We start from the raw sequence: 14,071 nt of genomic DNA, 5'->3' as shown, positions 1-14,071 counted from the left end.
GTTCATGTTCGAAACGTTTACCGGTGCTGCAACAGGAAACAGGGAACAAGAAGAGACGGAAGGACAAGCGCTTGTCCTTCCGTCTCTTCTTGTTCCCTGTTCCCTGTTGCAGCACCGGTAAACGTTTCGAATATGTCGCTTTCTGCTTCGCTTCCTGGAATGTAGATAAACATGCCAGAGGTGAGCTGGTCGGGTTAACGTGTTGACTATCGCATCGATCTTCAGCTTCAAAACAGAACACAAAAAACTTTGCTTTTCCACGCTCTACTGTGACTTAGTAATGGAATGGAATGGAATATGGAATGAAATGGAATGGAATATATAATGGAATGCCATTGATGCCAACTGCGCCCATTACTCGCAGGTGCTCCTCCTTAGTGGCAGCAAGCCAAGAAAACAGCCCCTAGGCCTTTGAACACTTTGGAAAGAATAACTTCCCAAAGTGTGAAGAATGGCTCCGCCATCTCTTGGCCAGCGGGGGAAGCAGAACTTATAGAGCATTCACTTGAATACGGTAGATGGCATATGGAGTAAGGAGTGGGAGTGGCTAAAGTCACTGTTTCAGAATGCAGCAATGAGTGCAACAAGTTGGTTCTACAACGCAAAAAACAATATAATGAATAAGTGTGGGAAAACCAAATGGTAGAAATTCATTTGACCGCTCAACAGTTAATAGTTGGCACTTCAGATTGCGCTGGTAGCCGTTCAGCTCGGTTCTATTCTCTGCTGCCTTTCTTCGCAACTGAGGACCTGTCGCATCCGTGATAATGGATATGCCTAGGTATACAGCGCTTCTACTGATCGCCTCATGAACTTGTCCCCACATCAAGAAGTTCTCCCACATCCTCAGATCCTACCGGATTCCAAACACACATCCCCCCCCCCTCCCCCACCCCCCCATTTTTCTTTGTCCCATGTCCCGTCGCAACGTTTAAAGTATCTATAAACGTTGGTCCCGTCGTCCTCCTATTCTGTGAGCTGTTTTTGTTGCACTTAAATTTTAGAAGCTATGCACAAACTTGTACAGCTAAATGTTTTAAGCACTTATTCAGTCCCCCCTTCTCGTTGTACAGCCATTTAAAGATGCACAATCAGTTGCCACTGGTCGCGATGTACTCTCGACCTCTTAACGCGACCTCTTACAAACTCTTTCCGGCGAATAAAATATTTTACAATCAATGTCGCCCGTGAGGAGCACATCGGGACCAATAAATAAAACGCCAAGATTAGAAACGCTGCGCGCAACCCCTCACCCCCGCCCCCTCTCCCTACCTTTGAGTGAAATCCCAACACTACAGGCAGTTTCTTCGAAATGTTGAGTTTTCTAATCCAGGGCGACACATACACTCCATCGCTTGTCTAACCTCAGCTGAGCTAGGTATCCAGCAGGCTGTGGCCTAACAGGCGACACAAATTCCGGAATGTTTATCTCATTCTGAAATATTTTGCTGACCGCGGGAGGCACAGCAGTAAGACGCCTGCAGAGCTGCTACGAACGAGTAATCGCGTGCTTCCTTGCCTTGTGGTTCGCCACACGCAACAATGAGAGAACATAGCCCCGCTTAGGTTACAAAGAAAGGACAACAACAGACAAATCACACTGCACCTCTTCCGCTGGTGTCTTGTGCTTTCACAGCACTCGCCGCATGCTTCGGGCGTTACATGAAAGCAACAGGGTGTTCTCAAAGGGGGGAAATTTATTAGCGGCCTCTCGCGGCGGGTGGAAAGAGCTTTGAGGAGGGCGCTAGTAGAGCCTAATTCGTCTCTTGATGGTCCGCCGGCAGATGTGGCAGCTGCTGATCTCGGCCGCACAGGTGCTGCACGCAGCGTGGCCGCACAGGAAGGCGACGTCGCGACGGCGACTCAGGCAGATCGCGCACTTGAGGGCGTTCTCCATCTCCCGAAGCCTCGACTCCAGCTGGCTGGCTGTGCGGGCGTTAGCTTCGCTGTTCCCAGTCTCGCTGTCGTCTGAAAGCCAAGGAAAGCAGGCTGGTCAAAACACCGAGATTCGCACTTCTGTATTCGTGATAGGTTCCGTACTTTCTTCTACAACGGGTGCACGCGGACGTCAAAGCACCTGCTCTCTTAACTATTGAGAACACGTGCAGGAGAGTTGCGGTGTAACTTCAACCTCCCTTATGCACGGTGCGCACAGCAGTCTAGCGAAGAACATGGTGATGCAGAGCGAGTGTTTGTTGGAAAGGCTTATGGAACTTTACGAAAGGTTTATTGCGAACGCAGTCGAGCGAGCAATATGGCGGAGCCCTCAGAGAAATGTATGGGAAGTCTGGAGTTAGGCTCGTTGGTCAATGGACATTCTGAGTGCGCTGAGCAAGTAAAAGCAAACAACATCACGACATCAAGACACTAGTCCATGCCACTAGTCTTTGCTTCGCGCCGCAGAGTTAATTTGGCTACGGAGAGGTTTTCGATAAGGTCTTTAACGGTCTAAACACTTTTCTGAAAAGGGCTCCCTGGGCATCAGTATGTTTCTCGCTAGAATGCTGTGTGCAACCGGCACAAGTTCTCAGCTTGTGGAAACGCCACCAAACCGCACCCGTTCACCGCAGCCCAAAAAGGCAAGTGTCTCAACATCTGCCTGTACGCAACGGAACGGTATATAATTCTTGTCTTCTGATCATATACTTGTCCAGGGACTTCACATAGATATTTCCTTTGGATACCACCAGGTACGGAAACCATCGCTCTATGGACTGTTGTCTCGAGGTGCGTACAGGCCGCGCCGCCACTTGCACTGTTATAGCGGCATGTGCTCAAAGCAGCCCGGCAAGTAAAATGGCGACATCCAGGGAGGGATTTTTGTAAGCCAGATACGTCGTGTAGAACCTACACAGTGTACGAAGCTCGCCTAGGCTCGTTCTCTTGTTTCTCGCTGTTAGCGTAGATCTTAAGGGCAAGGCATATAATCCGACAAGGCATATAAACGACAATATTGGATTTAAGAGCTTTTTTTTTTTTGCAGCTGTGTTTGAGCGACTGCTAAATGAAAATGAAAATTGTACAAGAGCTAGGTGTATTAATGGAAGAAAATCATGAAATTTCAGCACAGAAAAACTTTGAAACAAACGCTAACCCGAGGGCTCGTCACATTCTTGCGACACGGAGCAGGCCGGGTTCTTGCGGCGACGTCCGATCAGCCATCGGCGACGAGGACGCTGAAAAGAAAAAAAAAACAACAAACCGGTTTAAACAACTGCCCTTACCAGCGTGAATACATGTGAGGTGTTCGATTCAGGCGGGAACTGGATAATATTGGGTTGCACTTGCGTGCCTCTGCGAACGCTTCCCGCCAGCACAGAGAAGGAATGGCGTAGTAGAACCGCCGACCCCACACTGTTTCATACAGGTGTTGCAGTCGTTTGCTACCGGGTTTTAAGATTGGCAAGCCAGCCGTCAATAACTAACAAAGCCAGCGCGGATCGTCAATAGAGAGTTTCAGCATGGCGTTCCCATATATCGCCAACAGAGTCTTTTAGCGAAGCACGGACCGCCACCGTTACCGCTTACCGCATACCACGTGCGGCTACTGCTCATGCGCAGCTAGCTAGATTCTACAGGGGACCGGTGCCTGGCGACATCTGGTACCCTCGCGGCGCAACTAGGGATCCGCTACCATGATGCTTTACCGCGGAGACCCAGCTGTGCCTGCGCAGTGGCAGGAGTGCGCCCCTCAAGGCCGTCTGCTCACGCGCAGTTGTCGCTTGGAGGAACCGGTTCGCGGTGTCGGATCGCGGACTGCGCTATGCTAAATTATCTTCTTAATGTCTGCTTACCACTGCCTTCTGGCGCTAACCGCACATGCGAAGTACGCGCACGCGCACTTTCTCGAAAGGTCGGTAACGGTATAGTCGCAGTTCTATAGCGATAACCGTTCTATTATCTGGGCATGCGTGTAGTACCAGAGTGCACCTAGGATATGAGGTTGCGACAACCCTAGAGGTTGCAGGTATGCTAAGCTGAAACTCCACCAATCATTATTTAGGTAAAAAAAGATCGTTTTAATCAAGCGTCAAGAAAAGAATCATTTCAATTCTTCATCATAAAAAAAATCAGAACTGTTTTCTCCATTAAAATCCGGTGGACTGTTTACTTACATTACGTCCTCAGAGTGTTTACGTATAGGCTCCACATTTTTCTTGAGGATGAAGTTGCTTGTATAACATGTGTGTCTAATACGAAGGCGATGCGATGCTCGTCAAGAAGGACGTGCTGTGAGGAGTTCACCGACAGCGGCGTACCGATCTGCTAACCATGGGCTTTGCACAATGAGTGCGTCGGATTCGGTTACAGGGACCCCGTGATGAGTTCCATCACTTGTACGGGAGCACTGGTTCCAATTTAAAGGAGCAAAGAAGGCGCAGAATGGCGGCATCTGTTAGGGTTCAATATAATGCCATCATGCGTAAAATCACCTGAAAAGCTGCTTATGTGTGCTTGTGTGTACGCGTGTTTGATTTGATAGATGTCTCGGCCCTTGCCGATAAAACATGTCTCTAACACTTGCGTCCACAAGTAATTAAATGTCGTTTCGGTTTGCACTACTCTCATGTCGCTCACCGCTAGCTACATACATTGTGCTCAGTGTCTAACGCTATTACGCTTACCAGGTTGAACCTGCTAACAGGCCACTGCTCTGCTGTACTTATGCACTGATATAGTTTCGTCACTTTTCGTGCAGCTGGGTTGGACAAATAATATACGCTGGCCATGTTGCAGTAGAAGTGATATTTCAGTTTGCCCGGACAGCTAAATCTTACAGGTTTCACATCAGACGAAACACATGATATAGTCTACAGGGATACGCATGTATAGGTTGACAGTTTTTTTAGGGAGTTGTAGTTGGCTGCAGGAAAATGTCTGTGCACAGTGTCCTCACTTCCGACGCCATCCGTACACACCGCTGTGCAGCCATGTTCCACTGAACAAGGTGCGTGAGGAATTGTGTAGACAGTTTTGATGGCAAGTTCGGAACATTTAGTAGAATTTAAAGTACCTTTTGCGGCGGAGGCCTTATGGAAAGCTCCTCCTCCGAGACGCTACTCGTGCTGGTACCTGCAAAAAAAAAAAAAAATGAACGAACCCGCTTCCAGCAAATAATTTTCTACGCTTAAAACAAACACCTTTTATATGAACTAATTATGTCGATAACACCGTATTGCTCATCCTGCCACGATGCGTAAAGTCACTTGGAAAGCCGCTCAGCCATTGAACAAAATGCTGACTCAAATACTTTTACTCTAGTGTCACTTAGGCATGTTTCCTAGTGGTTTACTAGCACGTACCTCGTCAATTTAAGCGAGAGAGAAACTTGGTAAATAAATTGTAAACGTAAAACAGACATCAGCTTTTGAGAGTTCAGGCTGACGCAGCATTAAAGGACCTTCTTAGGAGAACAAAGTTGGGCTAGTTGGTTGATACGCATACTGAAAAAAAAAATGCGCAGACGCACGAGGGCTAAGCCGAGAAAAAACAAGCACAAGCGCTTCTTTGGTTCCGGAGAAAGGTCGAGTTTGCAAGTGAACTACACGCGCTAGAAATTCACTGTGGGCTACAACATCTCGCAGAGAGCACTGAATAACGAAGGAAACTGATATTTACGCGTAGCTGAGACATGCACGCTGGAAGTCAATGGAGTATTTCGCACTTGTGGACGCGCCAATGACACAGAGCACATCTGAGTTCCCCACAAAGCCTCTGCGTCATGAGTAGCTGCTCTTTTGTAACATGCTTAGTTGCAGCGTATGAAGAGGTACAAGCGGCTGGAAACGTTGCGTGAGGGGATGCAATTGTCTTCATGCTTGCGTCAAGCCATGCTGTTTGCTGATACTCCCGTAGTGAGTTGCACGGAACTGAAACCACGCCAGCCAATTTCCGCACAGTTCCGCTCTTTCGGCACATCCGGCACTCCGTTATCAACGAAACACGTAAGCGCATGGCATCAGGCCTGAATGCGACACGCATGTAGAAAGAACGCTGCTGGTTCTAGTGGCATTATTTATCGGTGGCGGATGCCCGGAGCAGAAGGTATTGCAGGCGAAGCTATGCAGACCCATTTTTATAGTCCCGGTTGCTCTGAAGTGAAACAAAACGGAAAATACATGAGGAGTGTAATGTTGTGATTCAATAAATAGAGCGGTGTAATCAAGCTTAAATGTCATCAAGTCTGAATTTTCCAGCAATTAGTAACACCAGCAGTTTACTTGTTATATTACAGCCCAGAAATGTGCCCATGTCTGTGCACATTTCTGTCTGTGTTAAATATGCAGCCTTAACGCGGTTAAGATTAACAGTGCATACTTAAGAGTGCAGCTTGGCAGGCAGTTATTTCCGCAAGTTTCACATAATGAATTAGAAATATTATAGCGCAAACAAAGACACGGACAAAATAGAGAGGAAACACACACACGAGCGCTAGCGCTCGTGTGTGTGTTTCCTCTCTATTTTGTCCGTGTCTTTGTTTGCGCTATAATATTTCTAATTCAATATGAACTACCAACTCGCCCAACAGGAAGTTTTAATGAAGTTTCACATAACGGTGCGAATTACAAGGAACCAAGCCGCGCTCTGAGAGATAGTTGCAGCTATGTGGCAGCCGCCATTGTATAAACTCTAGTCAAATGTAAGCTCTGTTTCCCTAACCCACATTAATGTTGGCAGTTAAGGAAGGATTTCAAACTCACTTCCATCTTACCGTAGACAAAGCAGGAAAAGAGCATGGAGATGCAATACTGAGCGGTTTTAGCTTAGCAGACCGGCGTTAAGTCTCCTGACGCGGATCATGTAGAAAGTTCAATTATGAGCAACTTACTCAAACTTGATATCGGACTAAGCGGGCGGGAGGTAGACGACGAAGACTGCGAGCTCGCCAGCGATTCACCAGTGTCTGTGATGTCATCAAGAGACTGAAACGAAACGTTATAAGTACAAAATATTAACAAGTTGCAGCAAAAATGTTCGTGACACAGCGGAGCCCATTCAGAAGTCCCCCTGGACTATACAACGCACATTTCTCAAACAACCGAAAGAACACATTTTCGACAGGGTATACACTTCTTTCCGGAGCTGGATGTAGCAGTCTCCGAAGTAAGGAAGCTACCGCAGGAGTGTTGCGTTGGGACATATACGATGACGGCCATTATTACCCTGAGAAAGTTCTATGCCAGGTATGAGCGCAAAAAAGGAAATTGGAAAGACCGCGAAAAAAGACTGATTGTTTTCGGCTTTTCCACAATATTAAAGAGCGGCTATTGACCTAATACCTTTCAATCGTTCGCGCTACAGCGTGCCATAATTGGAAGGGGAGTGCTGCATCGTCCTCCAAAGTCGCCATAAATACTCCGATGCAGAGTGTTTTTTTTTCGGGCTATTAGGAGAATTAGATAAATTTGTTCACTTTTTATTATTTTCGTATATTTTCTAGAAATGCCTTAAGATTGTGATGAAAATTTTCTTTGCTTGCAGCCATTGTATCTTAGATGTCAAAATATACCACATGCTTCTGCAACCTGCAAAGAATTTGTTTAGTGCTGTTTAGTGCCGACAGCCGTTGGAGAGGGGGGGGGGGGGGGGGGGCGGTGATCTGCGAGTCAAGGAAGCTGATTTAAGGAAAATAGGGGGCGAATATTTTGATGCCAACTGCCGTCGCATGTTTCGAGGTCGAGCGCCTATGGTTCTATCTGGCGAGGTGAGGTCGAAACGCTTCCTCTCTCGGAGGAAGAACATTGATTTCCGCTGAATATGGCGCGGTAGCCACCTCCGGGTCCGCACGCAGGCGTCCGGGGAGGCAGTCTGTCGCACCGCGGCCGGAGGACTTCCGACCCCGCCTAGGAGAAGAGGTCTTCAGCCTTGGCCGCCAGGCGGACGGCGAAGCGCTGAGTTTTTCTGTCGAGCTTCATAGCGTGGTCTCCCATTCATCGCTAGTTTTAATCGCGTTGCGCCCTGGGGCACGAACGCTTCTCCATATTATGTGATCTAATGTTGCCACGTGGCCGCAAAATTTACATATTTCGGTTTCTGAACCGTCCCTCTTCTGCCCTCTGGCACCCGTTCAAATCCTCCACAGGGGCGAGAAGAAATTTCGAGCTTGGAGTCTTCTCCAGTCGTACGACTCCTTTTTACTCAGGGATCTATCCGCTGGCGGGTATATCCTCCGGTCTTTCTTCAGATTGTGGGTTACATCGCTTAACGTACCAATACTTTGTTTGCTTTTATATGTTGTTGTGGAGGCGTCCGCAGCACCCCGAGGTAGACAGGAGCGGGCGAGCATGTGGGCAGCCTCGTTGCCGGCGAGACCGGCGTGTGCTGGGGTCCAGTTTATAGTCACGCTTTCGGCGAGAGACGACTCGTTCAGAATTTTGGCAGCACGATTGCTGACTCTACCCTTGCTAAAATTCCTAACCGCCGCTTTGATACCGCTGACGACGTGTTTCTCGCCTGGTCGTGCAATGGCAATGGCTGTTGCAATCTCCTCCGCCTCTACCGGCGGTAGATCTCGGTTTCTTTCGATTCCTATGGCGATTCCGGTGCCTAATAGGGCGACCGAGGTTACGTCGCCTTCTTTCCCGACCGCTGCATCGGTGTAGGCGACCGATCCCGGCGGGAGTTTGTCCAATTTGTTAGCGAGGTGCCTAGCTCTGCTTTTCCTCCTCCCCTCGTCGTGTACGGGGTGCATGTTCTTCGGTATAGGGCAGACGTATAGATGCTTTCTGATTTCTCGATCTATGCTTTCCCTGACACTTTCCCCTTCCCCGGGCGCTAGTAGGTTTACCCAGTCGAGGATTTGTCTACCTGCCATCGTTCCTGCAGGTCGCTCTCTCTGGGATATCCTCACCGCCTCAGCTAGCTCTTCACTCATTATGCAACCCCCTTTTCTCTAGAATGTCGTTACAAGTAGTTACGGGGAACCCTAGAGCGCACTTCGTGCATCTCGTAATTACGGCCTTTATACCCCGTTCTTCGGTCTTGATATTTAGGAATGGGGTCGCGTAGCAGATTCGGCTCGTGACAAAAGCTTGTACGAGTCTGAGTGTACTAGCCTCCGTGAGGCCACTCCTTCTGATGGACGTCGTCTTAAATACTCTGACTACGAGCTCCGCCTGGTGTTTTAATTTCTTAATCAGGCTTTTGTTACTAACCCTGCGGTTGACAATCACACCTAATATTCTAATTTCATCTACTTTCGGGACTTCGTTCCCGTTGACTTCAATTTTGATATCTGGAGTTATCTTCCCGCTACTGCTGGTGATTACCAGGAGCTCCGATTTTTCTGGTAAACAGCATAGACCTACGTCCTCTGCGTGTTTGCTGATTATATCTGCTGCCTCTTGGAGCCTGGATGTGATGTCCGAGTCGTTCCCTTCGCAGATCCAGACGGTCACATCGTCCGCGTAGATGCTTAGCTGCTGCAAACCGATTCCGTTGTCACCATGCCAGATCCAGGTGCACACAACAGCTCAACGAACAATATGGCGATTCCCAGGGCGTCCTCATAGTAAAGCAGTGTACGCTGGGCGCTCGATGATAAGGACCGTCATGAAGGCAGCTAGGCTTAGCTGTCTCCAGTAAGGAGGCAGATGCTCCGCACTTTGAACACCATGCACTCGGGATGTTCTCCCAAAATACAGGTCACGCGCCCTTCATGAACGAGCCCCAAATCAGTTCAACGGCTTTTGAAAATGTATGGGCCGGCGGAAGTCCTGCTCGGTTATCCTTACTCAGACAGTAATTTACAGAAACTCGCTAGAAATTTAACGCTGCACTCACCGTAATTGAACTTGTATCGGAACTCTCACTCGACGAGGAAGAGTCATCTGCAGAAAGACGAAAAATTAACAGGATAATGTTGCAGATTCATAGAGGCATCACAAGCCTTGCAGATGCACAGACTTTGCAAAAGATATACGGCCAAAGAGATTTGCTTCTAAGGTGTTCAGTGCGGCTTTATGGCGTCGCTGGAGCTCCTGAAATCTGGAGGGCTGAATTCGGTAGATTCTCTCAGTGTAGCGGGTGCAAGGAAACTATCTCGTTCGACTGTGCAGAATTCAGGAGTTAAAATTTTAACTGAATTATCTCTACTCGTCCAAATAGAATACCGGACGGCCTGAATATCCTTCAAACATGTATATAATACACTTCGACGCCGCTGTTTTTAAGAGAGCTAAATATGCACTGTTCCTGTACATCTTGTACGCGTACAGACGGTTCCACGCGTCTGCAAAACACTCGCTTGCGATATCCGGGCAATGCTTCTAATACATTTTAATGCAGTTGCAGCGGTAAACAGCAAAGTAGCCACGATGCCGCGAGTCGACATAGGGATAACATGACGTTTATGCTGCCACTTTGCCCTTTCCGCCTTTCTCCATTGTCTGAAGCAGCGTCAGGCCCCTGTTGTCAGCCAGTACGATCTATCATTTTAAAAAGAACTCTGTTTAACACCAATAAAACTGTTGGCATACCCTTGAGTGCATAATGCCAGTCGTAATTACCCGTCACCATAGCTACAAGACGTTGGCTGCTGTGATCAGCAAGAGCCTATGAGCCAATGAGGAGCGCAGTCGGGCACTCGCGAACTGGCTTAGCAATACAGAGGCACAAATAACATTTTCTTGAATATAGGGCAATATTATATTCTCCGACGATTTGTATATCAATTGATTCCGCTGCCATTTTACCATTGCTAGCTCCCACCTGTGAGCGAGCGACGACGACAAAAACGAGCTCTGGTAACAAAATGGGGGAATGGCGGGAAAACGACAGCATACGCCGATAAAAGAATTGGCCCAAAAGACGACTAATTGGGTGAATTGGATGCCATCGACTACTACTACATGGCTCCGCGAGCGCCATCAAATCTTTTTTTTTGTTGTCTCGTCATTATTTCTGAAGGAACACCGTGCCTAGTTTCGACCTTTCAAGCGCAAATTTTCTGCACGTCACTATATGTTGGCAACTGAACCAACGTGGGGAGACGGAACGACAGTGTGAGATTCAATTTGGGTCAGGCGATTATGACTCGAAACAAAAGCAACTGACTAGTTTTGCCTGCTGCTGCACGATTCTAAGGAATGATCCTAGATACAGCCTTTGCCAAAAACATATAGCACAACGGACTCGATTCAAAACCGTGTACTGTGATTATCGTGGCATTACTTGAAGTCCTAAGCAAGGCACAGATGAAGGCGATAGTGGCTCTCGCCTCCGAGAAACTTGGAATGCTGTCGAACACTGTACGTGACAACAGTAATAACAGGAAAGCATACCTGACGCAGAAGAGCTACTGGAACTAGCTGCACCAGAGACAGGTCTCGAACGGCGCCTTCCGCAAGGTGGTGTCTGCAAAAGAAAGAAAACGAAAACTATAGGATGAAGAGGAAAAAAAAGAATGCCAGTGGTGTAATTCATGTTTTCCCTAAACTATCCCACTGTAAGAATGTATGCGTGCTGTTCCATATTTTGTTGCTGTAAGTGATCGTGCTGTCAGTCTTCTTTCGCAGTTAAGCCCCGCCCCGGTGGCTCAGTGGTTACGGCGCTCGGCTGCTGACTCGAAAGACGCGGGTTCGATACCGGCTGCGGCGGTCGAATATCGATGGAGGCGAAATTCTAGAGACCCGTGTACTGTGCGATGTCAGTGCGCGTTAAAGAACCCCCGGTGGTCGAAATTTCTGGAGCCCTTCACTGCGGCGTCCCTCATGGCCTGACTTGCTTTGGGACGTTAAACCCCAATAAACCAATACTTCGCAGTTAAAGACCGACCTAGCTTGTCGCTTCCGAAAGCGATGGCGTTCTCAGCGATCGCTTTCTCGAGTGTGTTAGGTCGTAGCGGTCATAGCAACATACTTCGCGGCTGAAATTTTCAGAGGCGAGTCGAAATGGTAGCTCCATCTGGAAAGCTGGTGATAGATGCTTTCGCGCCGTCGGTGCGCACGCGTCGAGTGGCCCCAACGCGGCACGCATTCGCCCACTTCATCAGCATGTGGCGCAATCCGGCTACCTCAGAGCTATTCATGTGTGGATGGGCGCTTACCGTGCGCCGCCTCTGCGCACACGCTGGAAGCTCCTCTCGACTGCCGCCGCCTAGTGTTTCAACAATGCCCTTTGTGATTCCATGCGTATCTGCCTCCGCAACATCCTCGCTGCGGGCGATAGTTAAAAACCCTGCGTAGTCAGCGCAGCTCACATCGATGATGTTCCAGGACTAACATTTATAAAACAGGAAACGAGTATTTTTGAATGCGGTGTAAGTACCACCTTGTGCAATTATGCAGGTCCCATAAGACGGCTGAGGCGGACACGGCTCTGAGTCGGAGAGCGGGGGAGTGGGGGAGAGCGCGGCTTCGGCCACGAGGAGTATCTGTTCTCGCTTCGGCGAGCGCGGCTTCGGCCGCTTTTTTTGAGCAGCGTCCGCTCCGGCCGACGCAGTTGTTGCTGCGACGCGCGTCTTTTCTTTCCTTTTTCTCTTTCCTCTGATCTTTTAACTCTCCTCTATCTGCACGTGGCAGCGGTGGTGGCTTGGCTAGAGCCAGTAGCAGGCCCGTGCAATTTCCTCTTCATCCTTCTCTCAGTCACAACAACAACAACAACAACTGAGTCGGAGAACATTTCGACAATAAATAATGCAAACGAAGACCTTTAATATAGGGTAAAAGTCCGGTCAAGCGCAAAAAAGAGACAGTCACGTGGAAGAAGACAGGATAAGCGTAAACCAATTTGCGCTAGTCCAGTCTTCATTCAGGTCATTGTGCCTTCTGCGCAACCTATCTTTACGCTAAAATGCCCAACAACAGATATTTCTAGCCTTTCAGCGTACTTTAAGATTAAAAAATTACACCACAGCCGTTTACCCGCCGCGGTGGCTCAGTGGTAAGGCGCTCGTCTACCGAGCCGAAGTACCCGGGTTCGAAACCGACCTCGGCGGCCGCAAGAGGCGCCCGTGTGCTGTGCGATGTCAGTGCACGTTCAAGATCCCCAGGTGGTCGACATTGTTCCGGAGACCTCCACTACGGCACCTCGTGAATGTCTGTGTTCCTTCTTCTGTAAAAATAAAATTGGTAAATTGGTTTTTGAGGAAAGGCAATGGCGCAGTATCTGTCTCACATATCTCGGCGGGCACCTGAACCGCGCTGTAACGGAAGGGAGGGGAAGGTACGAGTGAAAGAAGAGGTGCCTTAGTGGAGCTTTTCTGTCCCTTGTCCGTTTTTTGCGCTAACTTCTTCAACAAACTACGGCACCACATTCTCTCTTTCTTCTTTCACGCCCACTTTCCACTATTCCCTTACGGCGCGGTTCAGGTGTCCGGCGAGAAATGTGAGACAGATACTGCGTCATTTCCTTTCCTCAAAAAACCAATTTACCCGATATTTCGACGTTGTTTGGGGGCGATGGAAAGGAGCGACAGCCGTAACAGCCACGCGCACTGACAGTCGACATTGGAGCACATTCGCAGAGGTCAGAGCTAGGATATTGTAAAGACTGTACTTTGATTCCATTACATTTTAGTCCCCCTAGCTTTTCGTAACTGATAGCTAAAACGAAGGCAGGCTCCTAACTGGCTCTTAGTAACTGCCTCAAGCACAGCGAAAAGTGGACATTGCTGCGCTTCAGTCAACGTGGAAGCACTGAAGAAGCAAAGAAATTGACCGGTCGTTTAATCATCATCCACATCTTCAGCCTAAGCACGCCCACTGCAGGAAAAAGGCCTCTCCCATGTCTCTCGAATTAACCAAGTCCTATGCCAGCTGCGGCCACTCTATCCCTGCGAACTTCTAAACGTAACCGTCCACCTAACTTTCTGCCGCCCCTGTTACGCTTCCCTTCCCTTGGAATCCAGTCTGTCACCCTTAGATCATCTGTTATCTTGCTTTCGCATTGGATGCCCTGCCCCAAGGCCATTTATTATTGCGAAAGCAATACTGCGCAAGGCTTTGAGCCTTCAGCGTCGTCCCGGCGGATCCACGTCTGACCTTCAGCTTGACCTCTGTTGTGGCGTTCATTGGTGCGGTCTGACATATACAGCGTTGTAGACTGCGTTGATTTGGAGGAAAGGAAAGGC

At 48.6% G+C, this 14,071-nt stretch overlaps 1 protein-coding gene across 1 annotated transcript in view; it reads right to left on the bottom strand.

Annotated features, from left to right (window-relative positions):
* Positions 1-1,677: 1,677 nt before the first annotated feature.
* Positions 1,678-14,071, bottom strand: part of LOC149364093 (uncharacterized) — a 13,192-nt gene continuing 798 nt past the window's right edge. The window contains exons 2-7 of the mRNA XM_089574104.1: positions 11,283-11,355; positions 9,784-9,830; positions 6,830-6,923; positions 5,015-5,073; positions 3,095-3,176; positions 1,678-1,968 (exon numbers count right to left, since the gene is read on the bottom strand). Coding sequence (XP_089430230.1) covers positions 1,745-1,968; positions 3,095-3,176; positions 5,015-5,073; positions 6,830-6,923; positions 9,784-9,830; positions 11,283-11,355 — 579 coding nt within the window. The 3' untranslated portion in view covers positions 1,678-1,744. The remainder of the gene's footprint in view (positions 1,969-3,094; positions 3,177-5,014; positions 5,074-6,829; positions 6,924-9,783; positions 9,831-11,282; positions 11,356-14,071) is intronic.

This window comes from Amblyomma mixtum, chromosome 2 (assembly GCF_055824585.1).
Source record: "Amblyomma mixtum isolate Tamu chromosome 2, ASM5582458v1, whole genome shotgun sequence".
In the NCBI taxonomy this organism is placed as follows: domain Eukaryota; kingdom Metazoa; phylum Arthropoda; class Arachnida; order Ixodida; family Ixodidae; genus Amblyomma; species Amblyomma mixtum.
Note: the sequence above shows the minus strand (reverse complement) of the source record. Positions and strands in the feature narration are given on the sequence as shown.